Source organism: Lampetra fluviatilis, chromosome 20 (assembly GCF_964198595.1).
Source record: "Lampetra fluviatilis chromosome 20, kcLamFluv1.1, whole genome shotgun sequence".
Classification (NCBI taxonomy): Eukaryota; Metazoa; Chordata; class Hyperoartia; order Petromyzontiformes; family Petromyzontidae; genus Lampetra; species Lampetra fluviatilis.
This window is the reverse complement of record NC_136294.1, coordinates 6,252,915-6,267,210: the sequence shown is the minus strand read 5'-3', so window position 1 is coordinate 6,267,210 and position 14,296 is coordinate 6,252,915. Positions and strand designations below refer to the sequence as shown.

Here is a 14,296-nt window from a genome sequence, read left to right as displayed (position 1 = left end):
CAGCGTTTCAGTTGTGCCATCTCAGTGCTGAACCCCGGAGTTCAGTAAGTTGGTGGGACAAGCGAGTTTTTTTTTGGTTAAGACTATCAAAATACAAAACCTGTGTTGCCCTTGTGTACTCCCGTTCACTCACCAGTGCACGGGTTTCTAGCGGGCAATGTAAAACATTTGGTTGCATGTGACTGTCGTATTGAATTAGTTTTACTCAGCCAGCAGCGTGCTTGACAGCAAGACTAGCATTAGAATGATGCCATGTGGATTGGAATGCTCGGCTGATCGAAACCACTCAAAGCAAACGCGTGCCCCTTTTGCAAAGACTTTTGCACTTGCTGCTGGCTCTGGACTAATCAATTTCCACAAACTCTCCCAACATCAATATTTGTTTTATTACGTAACGAATAAAGCAGACAGAGGGAATACTAATGATATGGTTTTATGTAACGCACACTTACTCATTTCGATATTTCCACTCATTATCTAATGTGAAAAATAGCACGGGGGACGTTAATGCTATTTAAGGGAGGCTCGCGAATTGTGTTGCGCTGATCATATTAGGTGGGTGCCATTTTTGTTATTGGATTATAGTTGAATGTAAAATCATAATTTAAAATTACGATCCTGTTGCTTTTCTTGGAACCTGTTTTCATCTGAAATAATAAGCTACTTTTCTACATGTCAAGAACAACGGTTTGAAGTTTTATCCAGACCACTCGTTGGCACTATCAGAAATTTATATTGTTAAATACAGAGGATTTTAGTTGCTTACAACATTGTTATTGAGTTATTATTGGTCCAAGTAGACTTGGAGTGCTGTGATCCCACGATGCAATTTGTCTAGTTCTCAGGGTTTTGAATAAAATGCCAAAGAGCAGCAGTAAGACTGGAATTCGCATAAAAGTTCAAGACCAAGGCCATGAAACCGTGATTCACTCTTTACAAACTGTACACTTTGTGTGCTCTACCTAAACAGTAAACAATTTACAACAATTAAACAATTTAAAGTGTTATTTAACTATAAAAATTGCTGTGTAGTAAGCTCTGTTTTCCTTTTGAAGTTTTTTTTTTAAACTTTCTGCAGCTGTCCAAACAAATTAATAACTTTTAAAGGATGCACTTTTATTTTCTTTAACTGATGGTGAAGTTTTTACAGACTATGCTTTAGGGTCAGTGTGGAGCATGGCCACTGAAATTCCAAACAATTATCTGTCAGTTTAGACGAATACAAAATGACCATTCTCTAAGTGTTCCATTAGGTTGAGAGGCAACATTTATAGAATTACAAGCCTTAAGATATTGTGCATTCTTTACGATGGCACAAAACGCCTTCCTACAGGAAAAATGGTTTGGAAAATATAACCTAGCAGTATTACCCGGCGTTGCCCGGGTGAAAAATATATTTCTTAATAACCTTACATATATACACACCCTCACCACTCACCACTCACCCTCACCATTCACCCTCACCACTCTCCCTCACCACTCTCCCTCACCACTCATCCTCACCAATCACACCCTCACCAATCACCACTCACCACTCACCCTCAACACTCACCCTCACCACTCACCCTCACCATTCACCCTCACCACTCTCCCTCACCACTCATCCTCACCAATAACACCCTCACCACTCTCCCTCACCACTCTCCCTCACCACTCATCCTCAGCAATCACACCCTCACGAATCACCACTCACCACTCACCCTCAACACTCACCACTCACCACTCACCCTCACCATTCACCCTCACCACTATCCCTCACCACTCTCCCTCACCACTCATCCTCACCAATCACACCCTCACCAATCACCACTCAGCACTCACCCTCAACAATCACCCTCACCACTCACCACTCACCCTCACCATTCACCCTCACCACTATCCCTCACCACTCTCCCTCACCACTCATCCTCACCAATCACACCCTCACCAATCACCACTCACCACTCACCCTCAACACTCACCCTCACCACTCACCACTCACCCTCACCATTCACCCTCACCACTCTCCCTCCCCACTCTCCCTCACCACTCATCCTCACCAATCACACCCTCACCAATCACCACTCACCACTCACCCTCAACACTCACCCTCACCACTCACCACTCACCCTCACCATTCACCCTCACCACTCTCCCTCACCACTCTCCCTCACCACTCATCCTCACCAATCACACCCTCACCAATCACCACTCACCACTCACCCTCAACACTCACCCTCACCACTCACCCTCACCACTCACCCTCACCACTCAACCTCCCCTCACCACTCACTAATCACCACTCACAATCGCCACTCACAACCGCCCTCACCATTATATTTTTGCCCCAGTCAACGCCGGATATTTCCCATTCGTAGCAGTTTATATCAACTCTATAAGCAACTTATATTAAACAGGAAGCACGATCCTAAAGTAATTTACAACCTTCGATTAGTCCTTTGTGCGAATCAAAGAATCGATTCCTGGCATGTTGGGGGTTTACATTTTTAATGATAGAGTTTCATTTTCATTGTTATTTTATTTTTTTATTTTTTCAGGAGTTTTTAATTACATTTTTGCCCCGGTCAACGCCGGATATTTCCTGTTCGTAGCAGTTTATATCGACTTTAACCAACTTATAGTAAACGGGAATCGTCCGAATCTTAAGGAATCTACAACCTTCGATTCCTTTGCGCAATTTAGAGAATCGGTTCTTGGCGCGTCGGGTTTAAAAGTAATAACACAGTTGTTTTTTCATTGGTATGTAATGTTTGAAAGTTTTCATAAGATTTTAAATGTATTTTCCCCCCAGGCAACGCTGGGTATATCGAGTTTATACCACAAATGCGTGCGCATATTTTTAACGGGAATTAAAAATGGCGTCAACCCGGCAGCGAATGCGTCGCTACCCGTTGCCAGGGGCAACCGCCGTCCAATGAAACTGCGTATGGTCCGGCGACACACAGACACACACACAGACAGACAGACAGATTTGCGATTTTATATATATAGATTTAGCATATACCTTATGCCTACTCAAATTAAATTCATGTGTAAATGCCTTTCATACACAATGCTCATTTATTGAAACGGATTCTTAGATACATTTGTATTTTTACCATTGGAACCTCATTTGCCAGTAAAAATATGATAATTGTTTTTTTTACCCTTTTATCTGGCAACAAAACTGACACCTTTTTTTACAAGAAGTCATGTTTACATAGACCACAATACCTGCAGTCATAATGCAAACAAAAAACATAACTCTGATAATGTATGCACAGAGTTATGTTTTTTGTTTGCATCTGATAATGTATGCACAGAGTTATGTTTTTTGTTTGCATTATGACTGCAGGTATTGTGCCAGATAGAAGGGTAAAAAACCCAATTATCACATTTGTATTTTATTTGCTTTGGATAGACCACGCATCACCATAGAATGTTCACGATTATCTCCGGACTGCCAACAGAGATATGCACCGCTTAAGCACGATTGTACTTTTGTAAGGCAAACGGTGGTAATGTGGTTGGTGATATTATATTTATGCGTGTCTGTGCAGACTTCCTACCAATGCTACTCCATGTCCAAAAGTACCTTCAGTCTGTGCAGTACATTGAGGAACTGCAGAAGTTTGTAGAGGATGACAACTACAAGTAAGTGCTGTATTTTGTCCATGACACCACATTCAGCTAAAGTAAAAGAGACCTGGTCTCAGAATTCACAATCGGCTTTGAGGAAATATTAATCTCAAGTTAAACAGAGCATCTTTCTTGCATGTAACTTTTGTTGCGTGACATTCCATGTCGCATTGAGCGACTCTTTTTGCTTCTGCTTTCTAACACAGTTATTCGTTATTGAGCCATTGTTTGTCAAAAATGGTTGCTTTGTCTCCATTCATTCATACACAAAAGACTGAGGACAAAACCTCACCCTCCCCTCTTGCCTAGAGCTCACTCGGATCCAGCAGGGATCTATGAAATGAAATGCACTGGTTCAGCCTATGAAGGCAAAAGTAAAACAAGGACATTTGTAAACAAATCAATCAGAAAATAAGAAAATGCAATTAATAATCAAGACGACCCATTGCATAATGCCATGAGGACAGATTAATCCAGTTTTTATTCAAAGTTCTCTGTGCCATCATCTCGTGCAAAAATGAAATGACGTCACAGGGTGAATGACGTGTCGTGAGATAATATTGCGCATAAGGACATCATGGGGAAGTTAACCTGCACATGACTTATAACGTCATCACAATGCCTGAATTGGACTTGGCCATTATCGCTGGGTTATCTTTTTGTATCACTACGTGTTGGGTAATTCGTTCATCAGTTAGTTTTTTCTGTAGTTTAAGCCCCTAATAAAAACTCAACTTTAAAATGATTTAATCTTTGGTTATCTCGGTAAAGTCACGTAGAAAGAAAACATTAATTAAATAATAGTATACGACGTTTTATTTGCAACACAAGCAATCATCATCAGGTACAAATGAAAGAGAAAACAAACCTAGTAAACTTAGAAATATAGTGCAATACAACACAGAGAGTCAGCTAACATAACAGTCAACATCCTACCTGGTTGATTATGTTCTTCCAAAGATTGCTAAATTTGAGAGAGAGAGACAAAACACAGACACCGAGACACACAGACAGACACATAAGCAGAGAGAGATAACACAGAGACGCACAGAGAAAGACACACACATAGGCACACAGAGAAACAACGCCTCTGTGTCGAGGCCTTAAATAGAGAGAAAGGGGGGCAGAGAGAGGGGGGGGGGTAGAGAAATTAGCATGTCAATGAGAGACTCGGAGCTTTCGTGATTGCAGGAAATCATAGAGCGTTATAGTGACCCCATGTTACAGGCAGATGGATAGATGGGCTAGTGGGCAGCGGTAACACATCAGTGCTTTGAACCTCAGTTGAAAAGCGTCAAAAAGCCCACGATGTTGAATGTTTTGCTTGATGATCCACGTGACCCTATTTGTCCAATCATCGTGCTTTTACATGTGTGACATGTAAATACATTTATTTTGAATAAAGTTGATTATTGTAGAGTCGCTTGTAACTGTATTGCCCCATTGTTTAAACTAAATACAGAAGAAAAAAACATCGTTTGCAAGAATATTTCAGAAAAGTTCCACTATTGACTTCAGCTTGAGTCTGCTTTTGCATGGCATCTGCGCTTTCTGTACCCCGTTGAGTAAAATGAAACAGCAGCTGCTTGCTGACAGTTGAAAAATATACTATTGTATGTGCCCGTAATGCATAACCTGTATATCCAAATTGGCGGAGATGACTTGTCTTATCCACATACACTAATTTAATGCTGCCAAAATAGGGCAGTTAAAAGTATTATAAAATGAGATGCAAAAACATACTCTTTGGTTCCTTCGGTAAAGTCACGTAGGTATAAAATAAAATAAATTAAATCACGACGTTTCGGGCGCAACACAAGCGTCCGTCATCAGCAATTGTTTCTTGCTGTGGTTGTCCCACCTGATGACGGACGCTTGTGTTGCGCCCGAAACGTCGTGATTTCATTTATTTTATTTTATACCTACATGACTTTACCGATAGAACCAAAGAGTATGGATCCCTGCAGTCACGAAAACTTCAAATCTAGAATGCAAAAACATGTAAATACTTGTGGTGTCAGAAAAGTATATTGATGGTGGAGGTTATTATATTTGAAAAAAAAAAACATGAGTGGTTTGCAGTATTTTCATATATTTTTCATACATCATACTGCCCTTCAGATTAAGGGACATGAGTGTGTACTGTGCAGTTTCAAATCCAGGTGACAGATTCCAGAGCAAATGCTACTTAAATCAACTTTGATTCATTGAGTAAAACAGCATCGGCCAATAAGATGGCTTCCATGCTTCCTCCAGAAACATCAATCCAGGGAATTCAGTGCCATGGCCATCAGTTTTACGTCTATGCAGGCATGCAGTATCTGATGTAAACAAATTATTAAATGATAATGTTTTGGCAGTGGTGCGTAAGCACACATAACAAATAAACGAAACTGTTTCATCAATAACGCTGACTAAAAGGAAACATGTAAAATAGGTGACATTTTGGCCAATGTCGCATTCTCATAGCACATCATTTGAAGAAGGGCCATTGATTGAAACGATGCCTACTATATATTTTTGCTTTTCAAGCCAATATGTTGGACGAATGTTGGGAGTGCATAGTATCTGGCGTATATCAGCAGGAGCAGCAATAGCGGTAACTCCACGTGTAGCTTCCTCCAAGGAGCTACTTAATACTGTCACCGTTCCTTAAATAAGCGCACACTAATGAGTTGTCATTCAGTCACCAGAGGAAAGTAGGAAATCCTCAACACACACGGCCTCTAATTTAAAAACTCATCATCGCAATCCCAGGACCGCTTTCTGAAGATTTAAAGAGTTAAAGCAGACCAGGCATGAGAGGTTGACCTGAATGTGCTTGGAAATGATGGATCTCACAATGATGTAATTCAATGTGCCTCTGGCTCCCAGAGGTAAAGCGGGGTACTCTCTTAAACTCTCTGAGCAGCAGAACTCTCCGCATATGGGAAACCATTTGCCTGTCATTCCGCGTGGGCTGCGTGTCCTCCTGTCTGAATGTTCAGAGAGCGGAGAGTTTCAGTTTCATTTATTAGGTATAACCCTGTGAGCCATGCGGCTCTTGACTCGGGTGCAACCGCAACAAACAAAAACATGAACAAGAAAACATCTTAAAGTGACTACCCGCAACAGAAAAATCCAGGAAAAAACAGCAAAAGTCTTCCAAAAAAGCACCGTATTTCAACGCTGTGTGCTAAAATCCCAGTGGGATGCAAGTCAAACAATAACAACCATAAGACAATTTAGATTAAAGTTATCAGGCTAATTCTAGATTTGAAGTTTTAGTGACTGCAAGGATCCATACTCTTTGGTTTTTTCGGTAAAGTCACGTAGGTAAAAAATATAAAATAAATTAAAATGAAAACAAATAAATTAAATCACGACGTTTCGGAAGCAACACAAGCAACCGCCATCAGGTATTGACTGCTCCAGCAAAATTACTGAGGCTAACTCTGTACTACAACAAACAAACATGATTAGTGAACACGTTGGCTCTAAGAGAAACCGTTCACATGCAGTGTGGCTGATGAATGCTGCACCTCTAGACACCAGATCGGTCCCTAAGGGCGGGGGGGAGGGGGGTGCATCCTTTGTTTATAGTTGAAGCTTTCAGGTGCCATTTCATTGAAAGGAATGGATTGTGATATTCCCAATGCGACTGGAAAACGTGTGACGGGTTTTTTTCCTTTCTGTTTTGCTTTTCCAAGCGCGTTACTTAATATTGCTAGCGGAGAGGTCAAAGTTTGATTTAAAAAACCGGTCGCTTGGTGGCCTCTTTGTGTGAACTCAAGATGTGCACACGTCCAGTGTGAATTTACGGCTTCTGTTAAATACATGAAGTTTGCCTGCCATGCCAATGTTCCGTGTTGCGTTGTATTTCCAGGCAATCGCTCAGAATCGAGCCTGCGAGTAGCACGCCGCAGCTCGCCATGTCGAAGGAGGACCTTACAGGTAATAATATCATGGTTCATACTCTTAGGTTTTTTCGGTAAAGTCACGAGGTTGTTTTTGGTAAAGTCACGAGAAAAAGAAGAAAACCTAAGAGTATGAATCCTTGCAGTCACGAAAGCTTCAAATCTAGAATATCATGGTTACTCTTCCCATGAATCAATCTAGATCTAAAGTTCTCGTGACTGCAGGGATCCATACTCTTTGGTTCTTTCGGTAAAGTCACGTAGGTAGAAAATAAAACAAATTAAATCACGACGTTTCGGAAGCAACACCTTTGCTGTTGTGGTATGTACCATGTTCTGCAGCTTCCAACTGGGCAGCTGTGTGCATATTTTCACAATTGACCTGTTTGCAGTGGCTATTTTTTGGCGATACTGCGTTTGCAGTGGGCACACAAGCACAAATAACGTTTGTCAATCACACTGGCCTAAAATTAAAGGGGAAAAAAACGTTGTTGACAAATGTGTTAAGTTATTTGAAACTAACCTTTTGCCCGTCCAAGGACGGGTGTATTTCAGTAAATCTGAAACTTGCAAGCGAAAAGCAGACCGCGATGTGATATTCGTTGCATCCAATCGCAATTTGTAAGGGTGCTGTGACACAGACCTATTTCATTTAAAGGTTCTAATCCTTTGTTCACCATGACGTCCTTTTTACTTTGATGTCTCAACAGCGTGACGGAGATCGCGTGACGTCAGGGTTCTGCCTTTGTAGTGAGGGTTGTCAGTTGACGCTGAGGAGGGGGGAGGAGGCGCCTCGCCCCCCCTCCATGTGGAGTGACGTCAGCCGCTAATTATTATTAATGGAGGGTTGGGTGTCCATTTAAAGGACGTCACCTTATAATGATTATTAATGAGGGGGGCTGTTCGATGTGGAGTGACGTCACCTGCTCATGATTATTAGATGGGGGGGGGGGGGTACTCCGTATTGAGTGACGTCACCTGCTCATGATTATTAATGAGGAGGGGTGGGGGGGTGCCCATTTGAAGGACGTCACCTGCTCATGAATATTAATTAGGGGGGGGCTGGCCGATGTGGAGTGACGTCACGAGCGTTAAGGACAGACATTCCTGGGTGATTATAGCAGGTGTACCTGATGCGTGTTGTGGCAAAGCTTGTTTAGCCTCCGTTCCTTAATTAAAACAGGGCTCTGATTTATTTACACACGTGTTGCACTGTCCGCGAAATGGGTCAAGGTAATTTGCAGTCAAGTATAATGACGCACACATATGTAAGATGGAAATTAAATAATAATAGTTTGAGGCCCTTAGTCATTCTGCTGATCGGATGACGGTCTGGCCTCGTAGTGTAAGTGGTTTGACCAGACTTCACAATGCTGGTCAGCGTGAGTTGGTGAAAGGGGGGAGCCCAGGACTGGTCCAAATATCACTCGCAGCTGATGTCAGCCCTAGTTGTGAGTTGGACTCGACTAACCGGGTTTATAATGTAGTGCATCACTCCCCCTTTTTTTACTTTAATTCACATGTACCTGTACTTGCATTGAAACATTTCTAGATAACTATGACCTTAAATTTTTATTTAAAGCTTTCGTGACTGCAGGGATTCATATTTTTGGTTCTTTCGGTAAAGTCAAGTAGAAGGGAAATAATAAAAGAATAAAAAAAAAAATATATAAGACAATATATATTATTATTTTATTATTTCCCTTCTACGTGACTTTACCAAAAGAACCAAGAATAACTATGACCTTGCTAAGTTTTTGTCTCAATGCCTATGTAGCTCAGTTGATAGGGCAGCAAGCTCCCTGTCAACTTGTGTTGTCATATGGAGAAATAGCAATGTGTTAGAGTATGATATGTTTTGATATGCAGTTTAGGAGCTTCTGGAGATGCAGAGGGAATATCAGAGATGTTTCAAAGGAATACGTGCAGTTGAGATCGATGTTCCATTGTGTAAAGTTATTCGCCACATTTGCGCTGGTGAAATGTCCTTGAGTCTCCATCGGTGCATAAACTGTCTGCAAGAGGACACGAGTTCAAATCCGGCCAGGGTCAACGTCGCTGCAGAGTCAGTCAAATGGGCAGTTTGAGCTGCACGTGATGAGACTTCACCGGCTCCGCCAAAGGAATGTGGAGTTTCCACCGCCGACTTGGAACCGCCACCGTATATGAAGCCACAGAGGCCGCGCTCGCTTTGGGCAAGAGGGAATGTTTTTCCTCTCAATGGAACCGACAGTAACGCAGATTTGTCCGATTTTTTTTTTTGCGCGCGTGTCTGTTTTCCATTGGCCTCCTTCCAGGGCCGTCCGACTTGTCGTCATCCCCGCGCGTCGGCAGGAGACCCACGGCCCCCGAGGCGCTCTCCTTCCACAGTCCGGGAGCCACGCCGCCCCTCGCGCGCCACACCCCGCCGTGCTGCCACCGCAAGAGCCGCAGTCTGGGCAGCAGGTTGGGCCAACGCACGAGGAGGGCTTTGGCGGCTTCCAACCGTTAGTTTAAGGCGCCCCAGTCCAATTGTATTACCGTACACCTGCTTTCCAACGATGCAATCGAGCCGTGCGTGGGGGCTGTGCTGAGCTCGTCCCCGTGTGCGGCTCAGGGAGGTGCCAGGTTGTTGTTTTCCCCACCTCGTCGGTAGGCGGTGAAGTCAATCGGAGGGGGGGGGGGGGGGGTGAAGAGGTTTTGCCCATCGCCTGTCTGTTCTGGTTTTCACCAGGGATTGTGCTCTGTTTAAGCTTGCCTGACCTGTGAAATCAGTCAATCTTCCTAGGACATCATAAGTGGCCGTTTATGTCGTTTGGCTGATAATTCATCACTCAAGACAAATGCATTCACGTGTAGTTCTTCTCTATTCCAGTATTGAGAGATTATTTTTTCCCCATGATTTGTCCTGGTTTTTTTTGTGGCGGTGGCAAAGCTCGGCGCAGCGACTGTGGGTGTCGTGAGTATTCGGACACCCCCAGCATGTTTAGATGCGGCTAAGAGACTCCTGCAATATTTGGGGGGAAAAATCCTGGTATTGATAGGTCTCTATTTTTCTCCCTTCAAAAAGGTGACAAAAATGCTGATTTATGCCGATGAAGGTACCTTTCAATGCAGAGCAGCGCATGGACAGTAGGCTCAGTACTGAGTCAGTAGCCAGTAGTTGCGTAAATTTACTATAATTACTATAATTATAGTCGGGTAGAACTCCGTGATGAAGCGGGGGGAGCCAACTTCGTGAATCCCATTTGTAATCTAACCAATAACCACTGGGAAGCATTTGCGAGTGAGACTCACCCAACCTCCACAGAGTGGCTGCAACTTCTGCTTCCAACCGCAATTAAAGACACCCGTCCACCGCATGCGTCATATATCTCTCTGCGTCCGCCGTTGCAAGTGCCAAGGAATAGACGAAACATCTGTGATTCATAATAAGACTCGAGCGAGACAAAATGCAATATGCTGCGGTGTCGAGGAAAGAGTGAATTTGGTAGCCTTGGCGGATTCATAGAAATACAATTGATTCATAAATGCAACTGTGCCTTTAAGATCCGTAGCACATTTTTTGGTGAGCGTTTTATTTTTGCAACTGAAAGTTGAAATGTGATGGTGCATGAATATTGGACGCCATTAATTTGTTTTGTTTATTTAAATTAATTGTAGCTTATGTGTGTTCGTTCGTCAAAATTAGATCAACTATTCATTCATGGAGAAGCTATTCAAGTACCGGATAACTTTCTGTTCCCACTGCTAGCCCCTAATGAGCGATTAGAGAAATTGTAATTACAGCGCCATTCGAGCTAAATAATTCGTGTCGTAATTTTTTCCGCGCAGCGTCTCGTGTTACAGACCCCAGACCCAGACGCAAAATCAAGCTCGTCGGCTCGAGCGAATTAGCCAATACCATAATGGCTCCGTCGAACTTTTAAAATGGTTCGTGTGATTGAACATCAGTCACTTCAGATCAGCAGCGCGGTTGGCTGCATGCGGCGCGGAAGAGGTTCGGCGTACACGCGCACAACAACAACGAGACGAGTTTTCCGCACGTCTAACCACCGACGATGGGGGGGGTGGGGTGGCGCTCGGTCCTGTTTTTTTTTTGCCACGGCCAGTTTCGTGGGCCCGCAGTCGGGCACGGAGGCCAAGAGCATGACCCTGCCAGCCGTGCGGCCACGCCACCTGCTGGACGACAGCGTCATCGAGAGCAGCAGCCCCCTGCGCACGGCTACCGACGCCTCCTTCCTCTCCAGCGGCCTCTCCATCGGTAAATTGCCCCCCCCCCCCCACACACACCCCCACCCCCCCCAGCTCAGAAAAAAATAAAATCGGCCTTTCTGATATATTGAATGTACGGTGCGTCCAGGTGTAATGGTGGCAGTTGAAACAATTGGCAAGTTCTTAAGACTCATGGATTGTTCTAAAGCCCGGTTTGTATTTGGTAATTACACAAAATAAGAGCTGCCATGGCATAATGGTTAGTACACTGTGGACTTGCAATACAGGGGTCGCTGGCTCGATCTCCTCCCCTGCACAGCAATTGAAACAATGGGCCAAGTTTCTTCAATTCCCTCCACCCCCACCTCTTGTCTACCCAGCCGTATAAATGGGTACTCCACAGTTAGTCGATTGGCAGCTCGTGTGTGTGGTGGGGTAGAGTGCGGAGTACTCCTAATTCTTCTCAAGATGTCTGGCCAGCATGCAAGATGAGGCCAAGATATTCTCTCGAGAAGCTCTGTAGAGCTTGCTCGAGTGGAGGCTCTTCTGCCAGCAGTGGCATGAACAAGTAACTTGCAGGTGCCGTACCTTTGCCCTCACCATTTTGAAATGTCTCCCTGGTATTCAAATAACACATTCCTGCGGAGGGAGCTGGTAGGAACGTTGGGTTGCTCGGTCAATGGCCAGGGTCAACGGCAGCGTGGTGTATTCCGCAAATATGGCCGACTGTGAGGGTGAGCACAATCCGGCGTGAGTAGGTTAAACGTTGATAAGGGCACCACGGGGTGACCAGCCCCTCCCCACCCAGCCCCACCCCTCCCACCCCCCACCCAGCCCCACCCTCCCCACCCAGACCCTCCCCACCCAGCCCCTCCCCACCCTCCCCTCTCCACCCAGCCCCACCCCTCCCATTTTTGGATGCACGACGGACTGACGGACAGAATAATCCCCTGTGGGCTGGTGTAACCAGGAGGTTCCTACCAGTAAAATTTCTACAGCTCTGGATAGATGCCCCCGTGTGTCAATGTATTTGAGTTGTACATTTGGCTCTGCTGTGTCGGTGTCATTGTGAGCACCACCAGCCAGTGTCACAGTGTACGGTGAGCTGCCTGCTGCCGTTTATTTCCCAGACGGCTGAAGTACAAAACCTACAGGGAGCAAAAGGTTGCGGCACACTCGCCGTTTGAAGATTATGAAAGGCGCGGAGTGTTGTCAATAGTTTTGTATGCTTCACTTGGTGTTACATTAACTGTGTGCCCCCTGGTTTTATGGTTAAACAGTGACACCTGCAGTTTAAAATGCATTATGTATTTAATTTGCACTGATAAATGTTGGTGATTTTGTGGTGTTTTTACACCGCCCATGGGCCCAATTCCCAATTAGGAGTACGTACCTTTACCTACAAAAAAAATTTGCCAATGTCTCCATCACCAACAACATGGAAAATCACTATGATGATGCATTGTGGCCATTTTATCAAGATGTAAATTTACCCCATGTGTCCTTCACTGTCGGTGAAAACAATTACTTATCCCGACCATGTGTTTTCAGGTTGTACCACGTGTTATTCGGCACGATGTACGATGTTTCACTCCACGTACCGGAAGGTTTTTGCAGAACCGAATTAAATTTGCTACTGCAGAGCCTCCAAAACCCCACGCAGTCGTTCTTTGACCATCGCCATCTGCGATTTTCAATTTTGTTAATTGCATGCTTTGTACAATAAAGCACACTTTGAAACACGTATAAGTGACAGGAATGAAAATATCTGTACTTTGAAACATCATACATATTGGATTGGTCAAATGATCAATGTGAAATAGAGTGAGTATTCAATGAATGTTTAACTTTTGTGCTTTTAGGCAGTAGTGAAGGGTCTGAGCTGAGCGAGGAGCTCAGCTATGCTGGATTTGACAGGTACGGTCAATAAGTGTAAAAGCTGCTTCAAGTCACAGGACCGTGCATTGCATTGCAGGCCATCACAGATGTGTTACAACGCAAGCGATAGACAATTGCACATTCTCCATTTTTGAGTTTGCTTTGCTTTTATGCTGTTAGTTTAACGCAATATTTTGCTCTGTTCTCAAAATGAAAAACGTACGAACATATTTAATCTTGGATATTTGCAGATTATTTAATGTGACTAGTTCAAAATGGATAATATATAATTTTAAGCATAGCCTTTCAGAATTTGATTTGTAATTGGTTTCCGTTGGGTTAGATCATCTTATCTTATATTGATATAGCGCTTTCATCCAAGGCGCTTTCCAAGGGTGATGAGTGGTACGATTAGGGTAGCCGAACGTGATATGGTGAATAGGAATGGGGTATGGGAATTACATGGTTACCTCGGGATGGAGGGAAGGATGGGCCAGTAGAAAGAGATGGTTTCTTGAGGAAGGAGCCAAAACTATACGGGGTGGGCGCTTGTGTAATGTGGAGGGGAAGTTTGTTCCAATATTTGACAATGGCTAGACTTGCTTTTCAGCATTCCGACTTTGCTAATAAACCAAATCAGTTGGCGTGTTTGCACAGTGTATAGATTCAGCAGGGATGATGAATACATTCACTGCACGGTATATTTCTAG

General features: G+C 43.8%; 1 protein-coding gene across 4 annotated transcripts in view; it reads left to right on the top strand.

The window, feature by feature from the left end:
* The window catches only part of LOC144937905 (ras-specific guanine nucleotide-releasing factor RalGPS2-like), a 193,056-nt gene that overhangs the window by 174,040 nt on the left and 4,720 nt on the right, over positions 1–14,296 (top strand). For all 4 annotated transcript variants that reach the window (XM_078865500.1, XM_078865497.1, XM_078865498.1 and 1 more), the window contains exons 11-15: positions 3,540–3,633; positions 7,484–7,551; positions 9,812–9,959; positions 11,606–11,757; positions 13,571–13,625. In XM_078865500.1, coding sequence (XP_078721626.1) covers positions 3,540–3,633; positions 7,484–7,551; positions 9,812–9,959; positions 11,606–11,757; positions 13,571–13,625 — 517 coding nt within the window. The remainder of the gene's footprint in view (positions 1–3,539; positions 3,634–7,483; positions 7,552–9,811; positions 9,960–11,605; positions 11,758–13,570; positions 13,626–14,296) is intronic.